The sequence below is a fragment of the Epinephelus moara genome, chromosome 2, assembly GCF_006386435.1.
Source record: "Epinephelus moara isolate mb chromosome 2, YSFRI_EMoa_1.0, whole genome shotgun sequence".
NCBI classification, from domain to species: Eukaryota; Metazoa; Chordata; class Actinopteri; order Perciformes; family Serranidae; genus Epinephelus; species Epinephelus moara.
Window position 1 is genome coordinate 21,485,527 of NC_065507.1, and position 20,208 is coordinate 21,505,734.

At 42.5% G+C, this 20,208-nt stretch overlaps 2 protein-coding genes across 3 annotated transcripts in view; both read right to left on the minus strand.

Moving 5' to 3' along the window:
* The window catches only part of prkd2 (protein kinase D2), a 42,732-nt gene extending 36,407 nt beyond the window's left edge, over positions 1 to 6,325 (minus strand). For both annotated transcript variants that reach the window (XM_050069740.1, XM_050069732.1), the window contains exon 1: positions 5,301 to 6,325. In XM_050069740.1, coding sequence (XP_049925697.1) covers positions 5,301 to 5,627 — 327 coding nt within the window. In that variant the 5' untranslated portion in view covers positions 5,628 to 6,325. The remainder of the gene's footprint in view (positions 1 to 5,300) is intronic.
* A 5,850-nt stretch (positions 6,326 to 12,175) lies between these two features.
* Positions 12,176 to 20,208, minus strand: part of strn4 (striatin, calmodulin binding protein 4) — an 18,004-nt gene continuing 9,971 nt past the window's right edge. Inside the window, exons 6-18 of the mRNA XM_050066287.1 lie at positions 19,354 to 19,531; positions 19,090 to 19,246; positions 18,423 to 18,518; positions 17,968 to 18,086; positions 17,697 to 17,872; positions 17,466 to 17,513; positions 17,260 to 17,381; positions 17,003 to 17,170; positions 16,778 to 16,918; positions 16,558 to 16,656; positions 16,374 to 16,460; positions 15,697 to 15,885; positions 12,176 to 13,695 (exon numbers count right to left, since the gene is read on the minus strand). Of these exons, the coding sequence (XP_049922244.1) occupies positions 15,716 to 15,885; positions 16,374 to 16,460; positions 16,558 to 16,656; positions 16,778 to 16,918; positions 17,003 to 17,170; positions 17,260 to 17,381; positions 17,466 to 17,513; positions 17,697 to 17,872; positions 17,968 to 18,086; positions 18,423 to 18,518; positions 19,090 to 19,246; positions 19,354 to 19,531 (1,561 nt within the window). The 3' untranslated portion in view covers positions 12,176 to 13,695; positions 15,697 to 15,715. The remainder of the gene's footprint in view (positions 13,696 to 15,696; positions 15,886 to 16,373; positions 16,461 to 16,557; positions 16,657 to 16,777; positions 16,919 to 17,002; positions 17,171 to 17,259; positions 17,382 to 17,465; positions 17,514 to 17,696; positions 17,873 to 17,967; positions 18,087 to 18,422; positions 18,519 to 19,089; positions 19,247 to 19,353; positions 19,532 to 20,208) is intronic.

A 20,208-nucleotide genomic window follows, 5' to 3' on the forward strand; every position in this document is an offset into this window, starting at 1 on the left:
GCTCATACTGAAATACTTGTATTCACCTGCTGTCAGAAACATACTGTTTTAGCACCTGTCTCTGTCAGCCCCACTGCTCTGATCGCTCAGCCTCTATAGGAATGGCCGTAACAGAGAGTAGTGGCACTTTCTTATGTGAAAAATCACCAATAAAAGCTCCTAAACACAATCGAATATGTTTCAGAGAGAAAATGATCCAAAATCTGGGAGAAATTAACAACAGGCAACCAAGATGACAGGTTTCCCTAGCGTTAGCATGTTGCTACATGTAGCAGTGTAGGCTACGTAATGTAAACACTTGCGGCAGTGTGCCTGGAGTAAATTACCATATAAAGAAATCAGTCACCTTGTCTCAAAAGAAGACAAAAAAACCCCACTAGAAACAGAGCATTCAGAACGGTTGGAAACCTTAGATTGTTACCTCTACACACGTTTATCTTGTTGTTTGAAACTTTGGTCACGTTTAATATGGACATCCAACATTGTAGCATTATATATAGGCTATGACAGAAAATAAAGAAAAGCATAATAGGTCGCCTTTAACTCCGGGTTGGTGTTGAGGCCAGGAGAGTGCGTGCTCCTCCACAGAGAAGTGAATGGAAAAACGTGTCAATGGAACACAAGGAGGGAGCCTGTGAATAAACAGAATCGGTGACTCACCCTTTCTGGGATGGGAGAGATGACCGTGGGCGGGGGTGTGGGGTACCAAACTGCCTTCAGTACCCCCCTAAACACAAAAAAAGCAGGCATTCATGCGTGCACACACAGTCCAACTCATGTGTCACACTTAGTTAGCCAGACCAGGACAAGCCGTCGATTGTCCAAATCTCCCACCTAAAGCTGTAGCTCTGAGCAGGGCAGGAATTCTGTATCCAGGGGATTTTGGGGATTGCCGAGAGTGTGTGTGACTGCTCTACAGGGCTTGAGAAAGATCACGCTCTGAGTGTGTTTGTGTTTGGAGGAATTAAAGCTTTTTTCTCTTGCTTGATTTTCAAAATAACTCAGGGATGGACAAGGAATAGAAATGGCTCTGGACATGATCACTTCTTCCCTCTGGACCATACTCAACAAAGACACCTCTGAACTGTACACTACAAGGGAGAATGAAACACCAGCCATTATACTGAAGTTTTGAACAACAGACATTAGAGAAACTAAACTTCAATTAATCCCTTTGGGGAAATTCATGCTCTACATTTGACCCATCATTACCATTTAGGAGTCGTGGACAGCTATCGTTGGCTGAGGTCAACATCACAAGCAAGAGTATCTTCATTTCTATCTTTCATATCCTTTGGGATGGGAGGAAACACAAGGAGAACATGCAAACCTTGCACAGAATGACTCAAACTGATCTGCAGTGCAGTTATCTCACAACAGGCCTCACCCATCACTATTAGTCAAACCAAGGGAGGTGCAAATTAGGCAAATAAACACTTCAAGCTTAATGCTTAAATACATAAATCAACTCATGTACATTCAAATAACTCAGCTCCCTTTCATATACTGTATATATCTTTCAAGTCGGGGAAAATCAGCTTATTTTACAAGGTCTCATAGTATCACATACTTCATCATCTCGTTCCAGCTTTATCAAAAGTGTACAATGTTTAATAGGGGTGGGGGGAAAAAAATCGATACAGCACAGTATCGCGATATTTTTGTGAGGCAATATCGTATCGTCACACGGTGCCAAGTAATGTTTTGTTTTTTTTATTACATACATTTTTAATACTACAACTACAAGTTAAACTTTAGGAAGCCTTCTTGAATAATAATATAAAGTTTTGCTGCAAAAAATGACTGAGGTGAGATGAACAGACCGAAAACTTTATCTTATTAAATAAAAAAGATGTTGACAAAGTTTTCCTTTGGGCTCATTAATTGCAGTTGAAAACATGTAATAAATCGCAATATATTTTATCGCAATACTATAGCATATCGCCAACACATTTAAAATCGCAGTAATAACGTATCATGGAGACTCTGGTGACTCCCATCCCTAATGTTTATACTGAGAAAAATACTCCAATGTATAGCTTGTTCGTTATAAGGCTGCACCTTTCAATCAAATTTAAATATATTTTAGATGTTTCGTGCATAATTTATACACATTTTCCCATAATTCAGTCACATATTGGGATCAGAGTATTGACTGGCCTGTGGCTGGGACAGTGAGACTAAAGATGCTGAAGAGGAAGAAGTGTGGAAGAACCAAACCATAAAAGAAAGTTTATTTCTCTTCTTTTGCTGACGAGGTAGACTTTTTTCTAAATTAGATGCTGTGGACCGAGAACCACAAACTGGTACCCAATGTATATATAGAATTCTGCCGACGAATCAACATTCCTTTCTGTGTCTAAAAACACAGAAAATGTTAAGTCTAGATGGGTGTTACCATGTTGGAAGCTCAGTGGGGTTGTGACCATCATTCTCAGCTGTACCGTTGCCTAGGTTGTTTATTAATTACCCTTAGTGCGACCTTACAGCATGTCAGACTGACCCCTCTACTTCCTTCCTTGCATCTGACTCTTTTCCTCACAGCAACACGTCGCTCCTTGTGTGGAGTGACCCAAACACACACACACACACACACACACACACACACAAATCGTACTGCATCATCCCAAGCTTCATTATACATTCAAAATGTGCGATTTGTGCTATTTACATACTTGCAAGCAGGGCTAAAGCGGGGACACCCTAATCCACATTGTATTAAAATCACAGTTAACCAATTGGTTTAAGCATGTTGTGACATAGGGGTTGCTGCCCTGATTAGTCATGGATGGAAGCTGTTTCACCATTGTTATTCCAGAGGTGTGATGACATCAATTTCTTTCTTGTATGTCTTTAAACTGATCAACAAAGAATACAAAGTATTAAAGGGATTCGAAATCTAAATGTAGAGGCACCTTAGCTCTTGTTGGTCGAGCATGGTGACCTACAAAAAGCCGCCCAGCAGCAGTGTCACATGGCTTTTATTAAGCTTTCCAATCGTGTTTGGATCCAATGTGTTTCTAATGTACAACAAAATGTAAATGTAAACACCTTATGCAACAATGAGGGCTTTTAATATAACATTTACTGTGAAGTAGGGCTGCAACTAACAATTATTTTCACTGTCGACTAATCTGTTGATTATTTCTTCGATTAGTCGACTAATCATTTTATCGAAAAATGTGTTAAAATGTTGAAAAATGTCGGTCTGTCTCTCCCTAACCCCAAAATTGTGTCACCTTGTTTCATACTCACACCAAAGGGTTTTAGTTCACTGTCATGTCATGGGAGAGTGTGTAAAGCTGCCAATATTTGAACGTACGAAGCTGCAGTAAGAGTATTTTGGGGTACTTTTATCGTACTTTTCTATGAAAAATCACTCATACCGATTAGTCGACTACTAAATTAGTCATCGATGAAACATTGCACAGAAGGGTTTGAATTTGTCAGAGAAACACAAAAAGAGGAAGAGAAGAAGATGAAGCCTCATGTGAAGTGGACTGGCACGGACATGCAGCTGCTGTTTACATTTTGATTATGGTAAGCGACACCTCTTGTTCCAACCATAGCTGCTCAAATCATACGGAAACACAGCTGGGAGCACGTCACACTACAGCTACTGATGTCAGCCATCCAGCATCAGATGCACGATACAGCTGCATCAGCTCATGAAATTAAAGTGCATGACAGAGAACCACTTACAGTATATGAGAGGGGAAAACAAAGACTGCTGTGCACAGCAACAGATTAGCAGAGAGGGTAAGCTGGCTGGAGACAGCCACCAGTGTTTCCTGGAAGATTTGCGAATGTGGGGAGTTTTACAAAGCTGCTCTGAGCAGGCTGTGGAAATCTGCTAAACACCTACCAGCCTCACTGGTGTATGAGAACTAATGGCCTTCTCAAACTGCAACACCAACGTAGGATAATGTTATTCCCTGTGTGTGTTTTCTACTCTACATATAGTGAAAATTTGCTGCCCTACATAGTTGAATGACTTTGTGTTGGTGGTTCTCAAATACTGTGAAGACCATATTTCCCATAACACTCACAGCTTCCTGTTGCAAAGAGGATGTCACTACTTCTCCCCCCCTCCCCAACCCTGCACATTTGTTTTGAAGTTTTCTTTTTCAATTTAGTGAAGAAGATCATGTGTTTGAAGTTGTTATTCCCACAGGTCTTTTACTTGATCGACCTCACGTTAAAGTCTCAGCTGCTTGTGCAGAAAAACGAACGCCCTCCTCGTGTTTTAAATTGTGAACTAGTAATGTAAAACACAGTGAAGGGGCTGATTTCATTGCTCAGATTGTTTGGAAAGCATAAAAAACAAGACCTTAATTATGGTCTTGTCCTTCAGCAAGTTTAACAGATGTGGGAAGTGCAAAGCTATGACTTAAATGTGATCAGTGATGGCAACAAAAAAGGCACAATTAAGTGAGGTGCTCACCAAAGTGACTAAAATTGGCCTAATGTGATCAGCTCTTTGGGCATGAAATGCAAAACCTCTGATGTTGCACTAAGTAGAAGTGAAAGGGACTTTTGACCATCTCAAAGAAAGATCATAGGCATGGAGGATTTTGTCTTCTGATAGAAAGAAGCATCCCGTCCCGTAACTAGCTTCACATTTAGTCTGTTTAACCGATGGGAAATGAAGTTACTACGCTCCTGAGCAATTAGATATTGACTTCTTTTTGTTTAACTGCATGTTGAGACATGCTATATGGTGAAATAAGTCACGTTAATTGCTGCAATTATCGACCTACATTTCCTGTTTCATGTACAGCAGATGTGTTGGCCCATGCATGAATGGAGCCAGATCAAACTGTCTCCAACGCTAAGCCAATCAAACATCCCTCTGCTAGTCTGCAGTGCTGGATGTGACATAACAAAGCCTAATTGAACACTGTGTTCTCTTCCTACTGTGTGTGAGGGGGGAAAAAATGCTAATTGCAGTAATTAGAGTGGAGTAAAATTGTGACATTTTGGACATTTTCTCAGAGTCTGTCACAGCTGTCCATTCAAAGACTTTGCCTGCTTGCATGCTTGAACCGTGTTGTTTACCTATGAGAATATGAGAGTGTAAATAAAGGTTTTTGTGTAAGACTGAGACACAAAAACAGAGTAAAAGAGAAAAAATAAGAACCCAAACTGTCAAACTGCTTGAGAACAAATATGAAAGTGTGGCACGAGAGCCTTGTCGATAAACAGCTTTCCACCTGGAGAAATCAGCTTTACCTGACATGCCACCCTTCCCAGTTTACACATATGAACCCTCACCCCAGAGAAACACACACACGTCTTACCTTGGTGTCAACAATGGAGCAGGCCATCTGTTTCACATAGGCCAGGTCCGCACTCTGGGGCATCAGGACAGATTCTCTAGTCAGGCCAATCTGGATGATGAAGGACACCCCGGCTGGAGTGGGAGGCAGTGAGGGTATCACAACCCCACCTGGACCCTGCACTGGTGTCAGGTCCATCATGGGAAAACCACCCTGAGTGGGCATAGAGGGGATGGATATGGGTGTCCCCTGCTGCATCACAGCCGAACCTGGTGGCGAGGAGCCCCCAGGAGGAAAGAAAACCTGGGCCATGGCCCCTGAAGACATGCAAGGGCTAGCATTAGCCATTCAGAGTCCTGTCTGTTAGCTGCCTGAAGCTCTCAACATACACGCTCAGAAACACACACCCAGGTGCAGTCTAGAGTTGTCAGAAAACCCACACTCATTCAAACTGTCTCAGCGGAGGAGATAGGGGTCCACACACTGACACATGGACACACACACACTGAGCAGAGAGTCCCGGTTCCTCTGTGTCCTGTGTCCACCCCCTCCCAGTGGATCAAGGAAGAAATCCTTATCCAGGAAGTTGTGTTTTTGTCTTCCCTCCTGCCACTTCTTTTGTGCTCTGTCGTCTTCAGACTCCTGTTATTGTCTCGGCATGACAAGCATGAGCAATGTTTGTGAGAGGCTCATAAAAGAAAGACACACTGAGTGGGAGAAAACTTCTCTCGTGCTGCTTTGCCCTCCTCCACCTTCTTCCCTCCTTCACCTCTGTCGTCCAAAGAAGTTGCTCTGCAGGGGAGAAAGTCCAAACTCGATTGTGAAACTCCCCGGCCGTGGGAGAGAGAAAACAAAAACAATGCCAAAGTTTGTTGTGCCTCTTCTCCAGGCTGAGTTACAAAATGGCCTCCTTAAACAGGAAACTGTGAGAATGAAGGAGAGCAAGAGGCTGCACTCCTTTTACGAGTACTTGCCCTGTTTCAGTTTCAGCCCCACTTCAGTCTTTTTTGTGAAAAAGCACAGAGAGAGAGAGAGAGAGAGAGAGAGAGAGAGAGAGAGAGAGAGAGCTGTCTGAGGGTACCTCCCTCTCCCCCTCCCTCCTGTCCTCTCATCTGTGTTCTTGCCTCAGGCAAGGAGGAAGTAAAATGACTGACACAGCCTGAAGCCAATAACCTCTCAGACAGTCCCGCCCTTTGACTCCCTTCTCCCAGGCTTCTCCCTCCTCCCTTTTCCTCTTTCTCTCTCCCTTCCTTACTTTGGGGTTATTGGTCTTGTTTGCTCCCTTCCTGAGTCCAGGCCAGCAAAGATCTTCTTACACTGCCTGAGGGGGCAGCTCCACACTCAAAAACCCTCCCATGTCTGTCTCATCTTCCCCTGTACTGCACTAAACTCTGTTTCCTGACTTATTTTTTCCTTTGTAACACCTTTTCTCTTTGCAGTTTTAGCAGACACACCTCTGCCAGACTGCAGAATGGGACCACACCTACTGCAGAGTTGATTTGTGCAAAGTTGACAGTAAAATGGGGAACTTTCATGGCAAAGAGGGTGGTACTTTGCACACACCAGGATATACCATATGCTTAGAAAACATGACTGTGACTCTACACCATCAATCTTTTCTTTCATTGAGAGCACACAGATGAAAATACTGACTTATTACCTTGCACATGAACACCTCCCTGGATTGTAATGCTGAAACTCTCTAACCACATTAAGTTCATCATCTCACCTCCTCCCAAGGCCATCACATCATCCCTCTCTCTGTGCAGCTATTTTTCAATTTCCAATTCATTAAAGTAATTAACCACAGGCAACTGCACTCTGCTGATGTGACAGGAGACATCTATAACTCAGCAGCTGCCAATAATATGTGCTCGGATTCTGCTTTGGACCACAAGAGGGCGATGTTTGTTACAGAGGGGTACTGGATAAGTCATTTTAAGGCAGAGATGAGGCCACAGGGCTGCTCTCGCTTGGTCTCATATAATGGACATGCAATATAACCAGAGGTAAAATGAACACAATCATGAGTAGTGTGATGATGTCACAGCATGTTTTTACAAATCTTATTTCCCCAGGTGCTTATATTATACAGCATTTTTGAAGATTTTATGATGTGATGAAGAAAAAAGTGGAAACACACAACTCTTCAGCTCCCCTCTAGTGTTTCCAAGTGGATTATTGGCACCGCTGTCCCAAAGACAGACAGATTGCTTTCCATTTTACTCAGAACCCAACAACTACCAACAACACAGGACACTCTGCATTTTGTTTCTCTGCAGTTACTACAGTTGTTCCACAGTCTGCCATTTCTACTACTGTGGGTAGTGACTGCAAAGGTCTGATACTCTTTGGTAACTGGGGATAGCTGCCAATAGCTACCAGGGGAAACAAAAGCGCTATCCATTCCCTATTTTAAATGCTCAATGGTTGACGCACTCCCTTTGTGCCGTAAATCCAGCTTTCATTTTCCCAGCAGATTGTGCAGACAGTGAGGCTCATAGGAAACCAATCTGAACGCTAATGCTGTCATTATTCTATAGCTATTAAATCAACCAATCAATATTGACTTCATAATGATGAGTTAGAGCAAAAAACGTATCTATTGGCAGAAATGGTACATAATATTCATAGCTATGTTTTCATTAGTTTACAATCACCTTAAATTAAGAGTTGCTGTATTTTCATCACCTTAGAATGAGCCATTTATATGAGACTCCACTATGTTGTTCTACAGAAGCCCAGAATGGACAAACCAAACACTTGCTCAGTCTAGATAGTCATTTGTGTTTTCACGTCTGCTACTGTAGCTCCACAAACTTGGCGTACAAGAGAAGTTTCAGTTCTGCATCCTCATTGGTAGATGCCACTAAATCCTACACACTGGACCTTTAAAGGGGAACCACATCTATTTACTCATCACTAGTTTACTCATCATGAAGACTCAGACTCAGACTACTCAGCCCATGAAAACAGCAAGAGGATGTTGGGTGTGAAAATGAATTCTTGACTTTGGAAAAAGTCATTTGACAGAAAAAAAAAGTCAAATGAACAATATTTGTATGGTCATAGATTTTGGAGTAGTGTTTTAGGAGTTTTGAAAAGGTAATCAAACTTTATTGTAGCAAAATCACATCAAACATGATTATTCAAAGCACCAAATTCCTTTCAAACAGGGGGGATCTTTAGCTTATGACAACTGAGTAAACTCCTTGCATTGTGAGATGTGGCTGAAAGCCATAGGGAAAAAAGTAAGGGGACTTTGAGTCCAATTTTTTTGGCAACAGATGCATGTCTTCTGTTCCCATGATGGACCTTTTATAAGCCTGAGAAAATTCTCCTGATGATGCCATCAAAGTCATTTTGGCTTGGGCTTGAGACTACAAACATTTACTTGGAGTTTGACAGATGTCACTTACCAAGCATGGAGGGTCCAATGACAGATGCTATCAAGTTGTGTTATGGGTAGTGTGACATGCAGCATTTATGCACAAATCTTAACCATATAGTTCCAGTATGTAAGATTTAGGGGGATATATCAGCAGAGATGAAATATAATAAGTATGTTTTCATAGTGTATAAACACCTGAAAATAATGTTAATGTTAATAAATGTTAGAATGAATTGTTTATGTCTACATACAGAGCGGGTCTTCTCCTACAGAGTCCACCATGTTGTTTCTACAGTAGCCCAGAGCGGACAAACCAAATGCTGGCTCTAGATAGAGCTGTGTGTGTTCTTGCATCAGCCACCGTAAGGATGGGTGTCATTAAGATTTGATCAATACTACTACTTTTATCAATACTCTTACCAGTTCTTTTTCATTTCTAAATAATTGCTTTTTAGAAACTAAAATAACTTAGGAAGAATAAACTCACAGCAAGAGGGTTCCTGGTTCAAAACCAGAGTGGGGGGGGGGTCGAACTCCCTGTGTCAGCCTGGGTTTTCTCGAGGTACTCCAGCTTCCTCCCACAGTCCAAAGACATGCAGGTTAATTGGTGACTCCAAATTGTCCGTAGGTGTGAATGTGAGTGTGAATGGTTGTCTGCTTCTATGTGTCAGCCCTGTGATAGTCTGGCAACGTACAGTACCCCACCTCTCGCCCAGTGTCAGCTGGGATAGGCTCCAGGCCCCCAAGAAATCCTTATAGGATAAGCGGTTACAGAAAATGAATGAATGAATCAATGAATGTTATTTCTAGAGCAGCAACAGTATTTTTCACAACAGTAAAGTCACTATATAAATAATATTTCTGACATCACAGTACTGAGTGAAGTGTGGGCTACAGTTTTTATTAGTCGCTATAAGTCATTCCTCCTGTCCTCTGTCCTGCTTCCTCTCTGCTGATGTGATTCACTGCGTGCTGGTAACATTACCGCTGGTAGAGAGAGGAGGGGCTGTTTGTTTCAGGGTTAGGGTTAGGGTTAGCCAGCAGCTTAGTTAAAAAGTATTTGCCCACTTTTAAGATGAGTAGCAAACCAAGCTAAATGCGCAGACTACATGCAGACAGCTGTCATTTTAGCATATTTGTAATAATTTACTATTAGCCAAACTAGCATGCTGTCCTTGTGTAAAACATAATGCTAGTGGCCGTGGATGAGAGACTGCGGGATGGGCAGAATGAAATATCACTGTACTGGCTTTTTACACGCGAATGTTTAATCGCACTTACAGTCACAAGCGTAGTTGCTGCCAACTTGAGTAATTTTCAAGTTATCTTCACTTTATTTCCACTGCAGCCTCTCTGACTTCACGTGGTTGTGTGTATGTGGAGGTCAGCCCTGGCTCAGAGGGCAGGTGAGATGCAACAGGATGATAATGACTTAAACCAAATTGTTTAAAAGTACAGATTAAAGACCCGATAATGTCGATGCTCATCAATTCTATGGTCTTTGACACTTTAGCTGTGGGGCTCGTTTAATACTGGGTTTCTGTACCCATCCCTAGCGTTAGAACATGGTAAAAGTTTCAGTTGGTTGCAATCTGCTACCTCACCACTAGATGACACTAAATCCAACACACTAGACCTTTAACCTGTCTCTTAAGAGTTCCTCAACTAGATTGCCTGAGTGTGCTTTTATTAGTAATATCAGGATACTCCTACAGCATTTAGTTTTTCTTTCTTTTCAGACAGGTAAAGGACGATACTTCCATGTATCCAGTTGTTTTTGTAAGTGTTCTATCTGTTAGTAGACGGCAAGAAAGACAACAGAAACACAACTCTCAATTCACTGTACAAAATCTTCATTTTTTGTTTTTTTCTTCCTTAATGACATACAACAGGGGACCCGTAAACAAAAAGAGAAAGTCATTTGATACAAGCTAGAATGCAGTTCAAAAATATATAATAAAACAAAATTAATAAAAAGCAGGTCTCTTATCCCTTGTAGTTAGAGGAAATAGTTTGAATACAGCTTAATATGATGTACAAAATATCACACAGTGATAAATTGCTAATAAAAAAATAAAAACACAAAGAAATGAGAGTCCTTTACCTTGGCCTCTGACTGGTAACAGATTTTTTTTTTTTTTTAACTTATTTTTGACATTTTTCGTGTTTTTTAACTGTTTTGCTTTTTTACAAGTTATACATTGCCATTATCAATCACAAGCAAGTTCTATGCCTAGCAAGGAAGAATGATTCACTTATGATACTACAGTATTCTTACATCTTATTAATCATATTCATAATCAAAGAAAAGAAATGCAAGAAAGAAAACAAGGAAATGATGGACATTTACAGCACGTAATGGCATCTCTAGTCATCATTTACAACCTCTGTTTCGATTTCTTTTTTTTTCTTTTTTGATGTGTCATTGTGATTTGTCTTTATTCTCAGAGAGGGGGCGTAGTCGCTCAGAGTGAAAAGAAAGTTGGCCATCAGTAGCTCTCACTATCATATAACCGTGAGCCACAGCAGGTTCTGCCTGGAGTATTTACTCCAGATTGTATAAGAAATACCTGCAACACATTATTTCTGCACCCTGTGTGTAACCACTCCTCACCAGAAGCTCCCACTGTTAGATGTAGTGCAAAGTGGAGCCAAGTAGTAGTTAAATGTGATACCAGGACGTTATGTCCAGCAGCAGTACAATAATGTCCACAGTCCACCACCCTGTTTCAGGAAACAAAATATCTGAACTATAAATGCTAGTGTCCCCAGTGACAGGGAAAGGAGGGAAGTATTTACCTCCAGGATACTTTGAACCCTTAGATCTGACCTCCAACCCCTAGTGTGACCCTGTAATCTTTAAGAGGTGGAGGGTGCCCCTTAACCAACTGATTTAACACCAGATTAAAGTCTTCTCAAGGTAATGAGATAAAATGATTGGTCAGGTAATTTGAAGGTCATCTAAAGCAAACATGTGTCCTGCAGGTATCAGTGTAAATGCAGGACACAGACAGAGATAGATGTGAGGTGTCTCAAAGGAACGTTTCCAGCTAAGCCAAATGCTCTCGAGGTTACATTGAAAATAGGTTAGGTGCCGAGTCATGTTACGAATATTAACTGACACCCACACATCTTAAATCAATCGTTTTTTCCTTTCTGAAATGACAAAGTGGCTGAATTTTAAATGGACTTTTCTCCCAGTGCACCTCCTTTGAAAGAGGAGAGCAGCTTCACATCATTAGCTCTCTGGGTAATGTGCTACTGTGCAACTGATGCACATCAAAAACAAGATGAGGGGACCTCACCTCATCACACAACTGAAGGTAAAGTCAAGCTTTATTTATTTATTTATTTTTTTTGAAAGCCTGAATAAATAACAAGCCAGAACCGAGCACCGCCTACAAACTGGCACCGACTCGATGAAATGAAAAAGACGATCCAAGCAGNAACTGAAGGTAAAGTCAAGCTTTATTTATTTATTTTTTTTTTTTTTGAAAGCTTGAACCAAGCCAGAACCGAGCACCGCCTACAAACTGGCACCGACTCGATGAAATGAAAAAGACGATCCAAGCAGCTCTCATCTCAGGAAATCAGGAAAACGTTTTCAGTCCAAGTGGTCCTCACTGTAATAAAATTATCATCAGCTCTGTACACTCCTCAAGCCTGAAACGATCAAAGCCCAACATTATTCACATCCCTCTAATGAGAGACATTAACAGTGACTGCTAATTCTAAAATGTGACCACAGTTAATGAAATGATTCAACGATGAAATGTCATTTAAAAAGCAGATTCACTCCGTGGAGATCTGTAGCCCGATGAGTGAGAAACACAGTCTCTCTTTCTCACGCGTACACACACACACACATACACACACAAAACAGGTCCCTGATTCTGACTCAAGACTGACAAGGTCTTTCGTAGCACCGTGATTTTACTAGTGCATAAACAGACACGCACGCACTTGTCTTCTGTACAGTAAAAAGCACCAAATGACACAATCCGCGTCATTTGTTGAGAGCATCCAGACTGGCCTCACCAACCCTGTTAAGTCCATGAACTTTAACTGCACACTCATGATATCTATCTTTAGCTGGTTAATGTGGTGTGAGAGCATCAGTCTGCACAGTTCGAACTGTAACGTCTGTAAAAATGGACCATGATTGTGGAAATATGTTCATTTATCTTGTACAGCAGGGTGACATTGTATCTCTCACACACACACACACACACACACACACACACACACACACACAAGTAGAGGCAGAATCATGGGGACGCTATAATACTCAGACATACAGTGAGACTTGGTGTCTTGGCCGTAAAGTTGAAATTAAAGCTATTTGTTCAACACTGGTTAGCAACTGTCTAATGCCTCATCACATCACACAACTCACTTTTACATTCTCCAACCCCCGAATACGACACCACACACACTCTACCTGGAGTCTTTGGAATGTAATACATTAATTCCCAACGGAGAGGTTGGTCAGGTGAATTCTGCCGACACTGGGAAGGATAACTGTTTATAGTCATGCCTACATATCTATGTTAGCCACAAGCAAGTCATTAAAAAAAAGATCCCAAATGAAATGCAGTGGTGCATCGTGTGCGCTGTGCAGTGCGAGCGTTCCCTCTGTGGTTTCTCGGTGAAGTGTGAGTAGTGTGTCAGCAGTTCAAGCGCACAAACGCACACACACGGTGGTTTGTAATAAGTGTTGGTAGAACGAACAAAAAAGCAGAACAGAATATTGTAGTGTAGAAAAAGTGTTACTCCAAATGTGATTATTCGAAAACGGAGCAGCCGGGATTTTATAAAAAAGCAGTGTGATTAGTATTACAAGAAGTCACTGAGGCATCAGAGGACAGTAAGGGATTGAAGGGAGGTGACGTCCTGTGGTGATGACCCAACCAGTGGGGTGCAGGACAGGTGTGAGAGTGTGTGTGTGTGTCTGTGTGTGTAAGCAGGTGAAATTTGTCCACTGTAGTCTTCAGTCTCTTTTGGCCCAGTTGTTTTTGTTGGACGCTAAAAGCAGAAAGAGTAAACACAGTTAGATAGTCGTTCAGAACTGTTCATGACACTGACATGAAAGACTCAATCTGACAATTCAGAGTTGTAAAAATCTAACAAGATCACATAAATGATAAAAAAGAAGCTATTCATTGAATCTAATTCTAATTTGGGGGTCATGTAATAATTGTAATAGTAATAATATAATGGGGAAAAGGTAAGCATTTAAAATTCCTAAATCGGTAAGATTTAAGCCTGAGGGGATCTAAAAAAAACTAGTTTTAAAGTCAATTTGTAAAGTTCAGCTGATCTAAAATAAATAGACTTTTTAAAGAATGTTTCAGAATAATCTAAAATTCTGTTAAAAGAGTAAATGTCTTGAGGTCCACTGCAAATTTAGGCCCTGTCTACACTGTCTATATTTTTTAAATTTAATATTTTCCTTTACATTTGGGCTTCCGTCCACACTCAAATTTTTAAGTTACTACAATAGAGATTCTTCTTAGGTACAGATTTTTGAAAACTCCAGTTAATTTGTACCTATGTGGACATGTGTGCATGCCCATTGTTCCATTATTACCTCCGCCAAGGAGGTTATGTTTTTGCCGGCGTTGGTCTGTTTGTTTGTCTGCAAAATAACTTAAAAAGTCCTGAACAGATTTTGATGAAATTCAGGAAAGGTTGATAATGGGACAAGAAACAGATGATAAAATTTTGGTGGTGATCGGTTGAAGAGAAGTGGATGTGATCAGCATGAGCAAGAAAACAGCAACAACAACAACAGCTCACTACCAGTTTGTTTAGGTTTTTTTCAGCACTGCTAGGTCTATTGACTACTTCACATCTTAATTTAGTATAGCTGCATCACTTCACAGATGACCAGAGGCATCTCCTGCACCCAGTGTTATTTCATCTACCTCAACGTCTGCGGTATAAAGTTCTACAGAAACAACGGTTTGGGATCAGGAACAGTCAAACCAGCAGATGGTGGGACAATTTTTAGAATGGGATTGCTGTCGATGACTGAAAGGAAAACTTTTGCATGTCCAAAGCATCGGTCAATCTTTGAGTGTTTGACAAAGGTAAGATGCACACTTTGCTACCTTTGTGGTGAGGGGAGATTGTGGAAGACCGTAAGCGTCTGGAGTTGCTTTTGTGTTCTAGCGTGTGCGGAGATATTTTGAAAAATGAAAGTTGTGTGTAAAGAATTTTTTTTTTTAAAGTAAAAAATCTGTATACATCAGGGGCGATTGCTCTGAGACAACAAGGGAGGCTGAACTTCCCCTAAAATTGCGTAGAAGAAATGCTCAAATATGTACTATTGAATTTACATTAAAATAAGAATCTACAGTGCATTAAACGTGCGCTAGGATGTGTTTAACATCATGACTATGATGTTCAAACGTCAGCTGTTTATCACCAGTTTTCAAACGCGACCTCCCTGTCATACATTCTCGTGTCAGCACGGTGGGCGCGGAGCCTCCAAGCATTCCTATGAGACAGCGCTGAGCACGCGGAGCCTCCAAGCATTCCTATGAGACAGCGCTGAGCAGGTTTTTCTGATACAGCAAAGCGAGACAGTCATTGGATAAATGCGACAAAATCGTCACTTCCAGGGAGGCTCAGCTTCCCTGGGACCTAATGGAGCGGTAGGCGGGAGAGGACGCTCGGTGTATGCATGATGATTGGAGGAACTGTCTAAAAGGCTGAACCCCTTTGTGACTGACAGCGCTTTGGAAATACACACAGGCATGGTCGCATTTCAAGCTCAGTCCCATGCAGATATTTGCGAGTGGAGTCAAGACACAGATTTTAAACATGAGTGGTCAAAAGAGAAGCATCAGAGGCTGAGATATCCCCACTTTAAGTTCTTAGTTCTACAGTATCCCATAATGCATCTCTGTAGTCCTTCATTCAACCCCCCACTGCCTGTTAAACATCCCTCCATCAAACTCCACACCCCCAGTTTGTAAAACAGGCTTCCTGTTAAATATTTTAAATCACCCCTTGTCTCACCAGAATGACAACAGCGCTGTCAGACAAAGATCTTGGCAAGTGCATCTGCCCCAGCGCTGGCGATGAAGGGCTGCGAAGAGTGGAAGGCCACGTCATGGATGGCCTCGTCGTGCTTCTTCCTGTGAGCTGTGATCTCCTGCACGCACGTCCTGTTGTCCAGCATCCACAGGCGCACCGAGCAGTCGTGGCCTGCAGGGGGCGGAGAGCGGGCGGAAACAAAGACAGCAGTGTTATGCGGGGCAAAGATCACTGCGGAGCGTAAGGGAATCCTTTAGATTGTTTTACAAGATAGACGTAATGCACGGCTTCTTCTGAAAGGCAGTGTAATTTTAGCTTGGACTTCAGACTGTACAGCGGCTTTGTGACTGTTTCATTCTGTCTAAACATGAGTTTGATGGTGTGTAACTAACCATTGACAATTTGTGTTTTATCATTCTAAAATTGACATTACCTATTAATTAACTCCTAAACAAATTCCTCCTTGTGTACAGAATAGATGAAACTGAAACTCAAACCTCTCTGTGGGTACAATGATATATAAAAACAGAGTATGCACAAGAATTAGATCATAGTTTACAGTATTTTTTAAAATGATAGAGACTGTCTTTACTCCAGAGGAAACCCTAATCTAAGACGTTCGGCTAAATAAGGGCACAGTGAAGCTGAGTAGTACTCACTGCCGGAGATGAGGTAAGTGCCTTTAGGGTCTGTAGTGAGACAGGTGACTGCATCCAAGTGAGCCACCATTGAGTGGACAACTTTACCTGCACACACACACACACACACACAAAGCAATCTTTTGTAGATGCATTCAAACAGAGGAAATTAACCGATGACAAATAAAAGACCTCTTGCAGATACCTGTCTTGTTGTCTAGGAACCGAATGGTGCGGTTCTCATGTGCAGTGATGGAGACGGGCTCAGATGGGTGACTGACCACACGGTTGATCAGCTCACTGCCTGCAAAGACAGACAAACAACTCCATTTGAATCCAACTGTTGTATCTGCTCATTATTTTTAACTTATCTCAGAGTGGGTGATATTACTCGTTAGCTGTCACAAATAAGGTCCACAACATACCATCCTTGGTCTGTGTCTCTAGCGCCGTGACGCTCTGCTCCGTGTTGAGGTCGTAGAGAAGCGTCTCACCGGCGTCAAACGACACCACCACCTGGTTGGGGTCAGTGGCCACAAAGGCTACAGAGGTGGGCGTTCCGTGCTCTGGCAGAAGACAGGAAGTTTTGAGGCACGGACGCAATATAAAAGCTCAAAAAGCACATGTAAGCACTCGACAAAGACGCCTACCTCTCTCCTTATTGAAGACAGACAGGCAGGGAGACGAGTTCTGAGGGTCCCAGATGCGAATGGTGCCATCGGCTGAGCATGAGGCGAGCCGGTGGTGCACTGCCGAGTAAGTCAGACCCCACACGCTGTCCTCGTGGCCGGCTAGCACGCTGCTCTCGATGCCAGGATCTGGATGAATAAAAGCACATGTTAAAAAAAGGGATACACCTCTAAATTGGAATATAATTATTATAACTCAGCAGGCGAGGAGGACTCACCGTAGTTATCATAAGGATCAACATTGAGGTCAGGCATCTTCCAACATCTGACGGTTCCATCTAGACCTCCGCTGTAGCAGGATTCTCCGTCTTCACCCATGGTTAGTGACAGAACAGCTCCACTAGACACAAAGAGAGAGGCATTAGTTTTCACACTGCATCTGAGTCAGTCTGTGGCAGGTTTGCGCACAAGAATTTCAACTCACCTGTGTGCTCTAAATGTGTAGATGGGCTCAACATCCAACGCTGCGTTCCTGTGGATGGACACATGCTGTTAAATTTGCTTCTAAGTTTTGTTTGCTGTGTTTGAGTTTACATTTGTAAGTTATCTGTCCTTCTACTGCTTGGAAAAGGCTTTGGAGTGAGTTATGAGTATAAAAAATGACTGTATGAATGTATTTCTTGTCCCTCATCCCTGTGGATCTAAGTGTTCTTACTTTTTAGAGTGCATGGCCTTGTTGAGGTTCCACAGTTTTAGTGTCCCGTCCTCAGAGGCAGTGAGCAGCACCGCCTGGCTGGGGTGAAAGGTCAGAGCGCGGATGGCATCAAAGTGGCTGCGTAGTGTAAAACGAGGGTTCCATGTCTTCTTAAACTCCTCTCTGTTATCCTGCATCTGACAGGACACGCATTAAAAAAGAAAAAGAGTCAGCATTCACATATTTTCACGCAGGTTGGATTACACCCAGCCCAGAACGAATGTGTAATTACATCCATGGAGAGATCGTTGTCATTGGCAACGGTGAGATCAGCCAGTTCACCCAGGTTCATGTCCCCTCCTCCGACGGCATCCATGATGAAGACGTCAGAGGAAAAACCCAGGGCACCACCTGCAGGTCGGAGGTGGAAAAGCACAAGTTATGACAAAACATCACGGCCCTATTAATACATGCTGAAATGAGGAGAATGGAAAACATAGCAGTGGATCTTAGATCTCCCTGGCAAGAGTCCATTCATCTTGTTTCCTCACTCCCACACTGTGTACCAGAGGAAATATTTATAGGTGCAGGAACAGTTTTGTAAGTTTACCCCTACGCAGGTTTTAAAATTGAACAAAACTGAGACAGCGTCTAAATTTGTGATGCAACGTCTAAGCTACAATCATGCGCGTGGGATAGTAGGTGGTAGTAGAGGATGATCTACGGTTTTCTGTGGGGCAGTCTTACCTTCTCCAGAGCGAGCCTGTCCCGGTACAGTGGGGGGCGGGGTAGGTTTAGGGGGGAAGTCCGACATCATGCCTTGTAACTTGTTCCTGCGGTTCTCTGAACCCGGCAAGAGGAGAGAGACACAAAACATCCAGTCATGCAGAGAGGCGGAGGACAGACGGAGAGGCCAGCAGATGGACAGATGAGACAAAACGAATGTAGACAAAAAGATAGACTTCATTCTTTACAATACAAAACATCAAATTTCAAAGATTCTTTGCGTGAGAGGATGAAATAGATAAAAGCACAGGGTTACAGTGTAAATGTGGCTCAAAGAGTGAAATGTGGACATACAGAAAGAGAAGGCAGCATGCGTGATAACCTTGGAAGTGACCCTGCACCATAGTAATTACGTCTACAGACAGAGGTGACAGCTACACAGCTCTAAGGAGTCACAGACTGACAGCTTGTGAAACAGGACAGAGAGACAGGTGGTTGGGAAAAGAGGTTGGTTTTATTGACAAGAAGAGATGCCAAGACACAATGAGAAGTAAAAGATAAAAAGGTGAGCAGGGAGGAAGTGGGGGTGGGTGTTGGGGTCGGGTGGGGGGGCAAAAAAGACAGATACACTGGTGGCAGTGATTCTGGCAGTGCTGATGCTGATGGTGTTGCTATGGCAACAGCGTACCTAACTCCCGTCCGTCCCCCGAGATCCGGGCCTCTCCCGCCCCCTCCCCATCCTCCCCCGAGCCCAGGAAGTCAAATTCACTGAGGGCGTCTTCCGAGTCGTCTTCGTCCTCCTCGTCCTCTGGGTCCAGGTCTGTGGTCATGGGCTCTGAACCCATCTGGACAGGAGAGCAGAGAAAAAGGGATAGTTACGCCATTAGTCATTAAGAAAACTCGCAGTTTATAGTTCCTGTTTAGTCGCTCAATGTCTAATCACTGGTCGCACCTTTACACGAGACTTCTTGTTCTTGCGCGGTCCATCGATGCAGTCAGTGGCCATGCCTTGGAAGTCATCTTCCTCGTCGCTGTCGTCCTCATCGTCGTCCTCGCAGCCATGCAGGAAGGGGATCTTATCGAGCACCGAGCCGCCCAGACGTTCCTTCGAGCTTTCCTTGCCCGCGTTCCTACAAATGCACACATGGTTATTCCCTCCATTCCAAGTTATGAAGGACAAAGACATTATTTAGGACATTACTTGCAGAGACAGGATGACTCCAGTTATACTTATATAATCCCATATTATACATTTTGGCCACAGCAGTACAGCTTTTGGATTTTCTTTATCTTAACATGGTTTTACAAGTGCAACAACTAAGAGTTTTTTCTATGATTTTTTTTTTTTTTTTTTACTAAGATACTTCCACTCACAGATTTAATCTTTACATTGCAAGATACCTGTCTGATATGTACATATATTTTCTGTGCAATTGACCCTTCGATAAGTCCCGCCCCTGGACGCGTACTGGCCAACCAGGATCCGACACGAACACAGCTGTGCTCCATTGACTCTAATGCAATCGTTTCAGACTTCCTTCATTTTCAGGCTGGTTTTGTGGATTTGGAGCTAAATGTTGTGCCTGGGGCACGTCGTGTATTAATGATACTCGTTACCTGGAGAGGTTGGAAAAAGAAATACGTTTCTTCCCTGTTCCAAAACCAAAATCAGACCCTGAACAGTGTAGGGTTAGCTAGCTAGCTACTGAAGATATAGCCTACTGAATGTATACACATGCTGCTTTTGCTTTTTAATGATTATAAAAAAAGACCGACCCTGCTGTACAGGAACCAGTGAAGTGTGAAG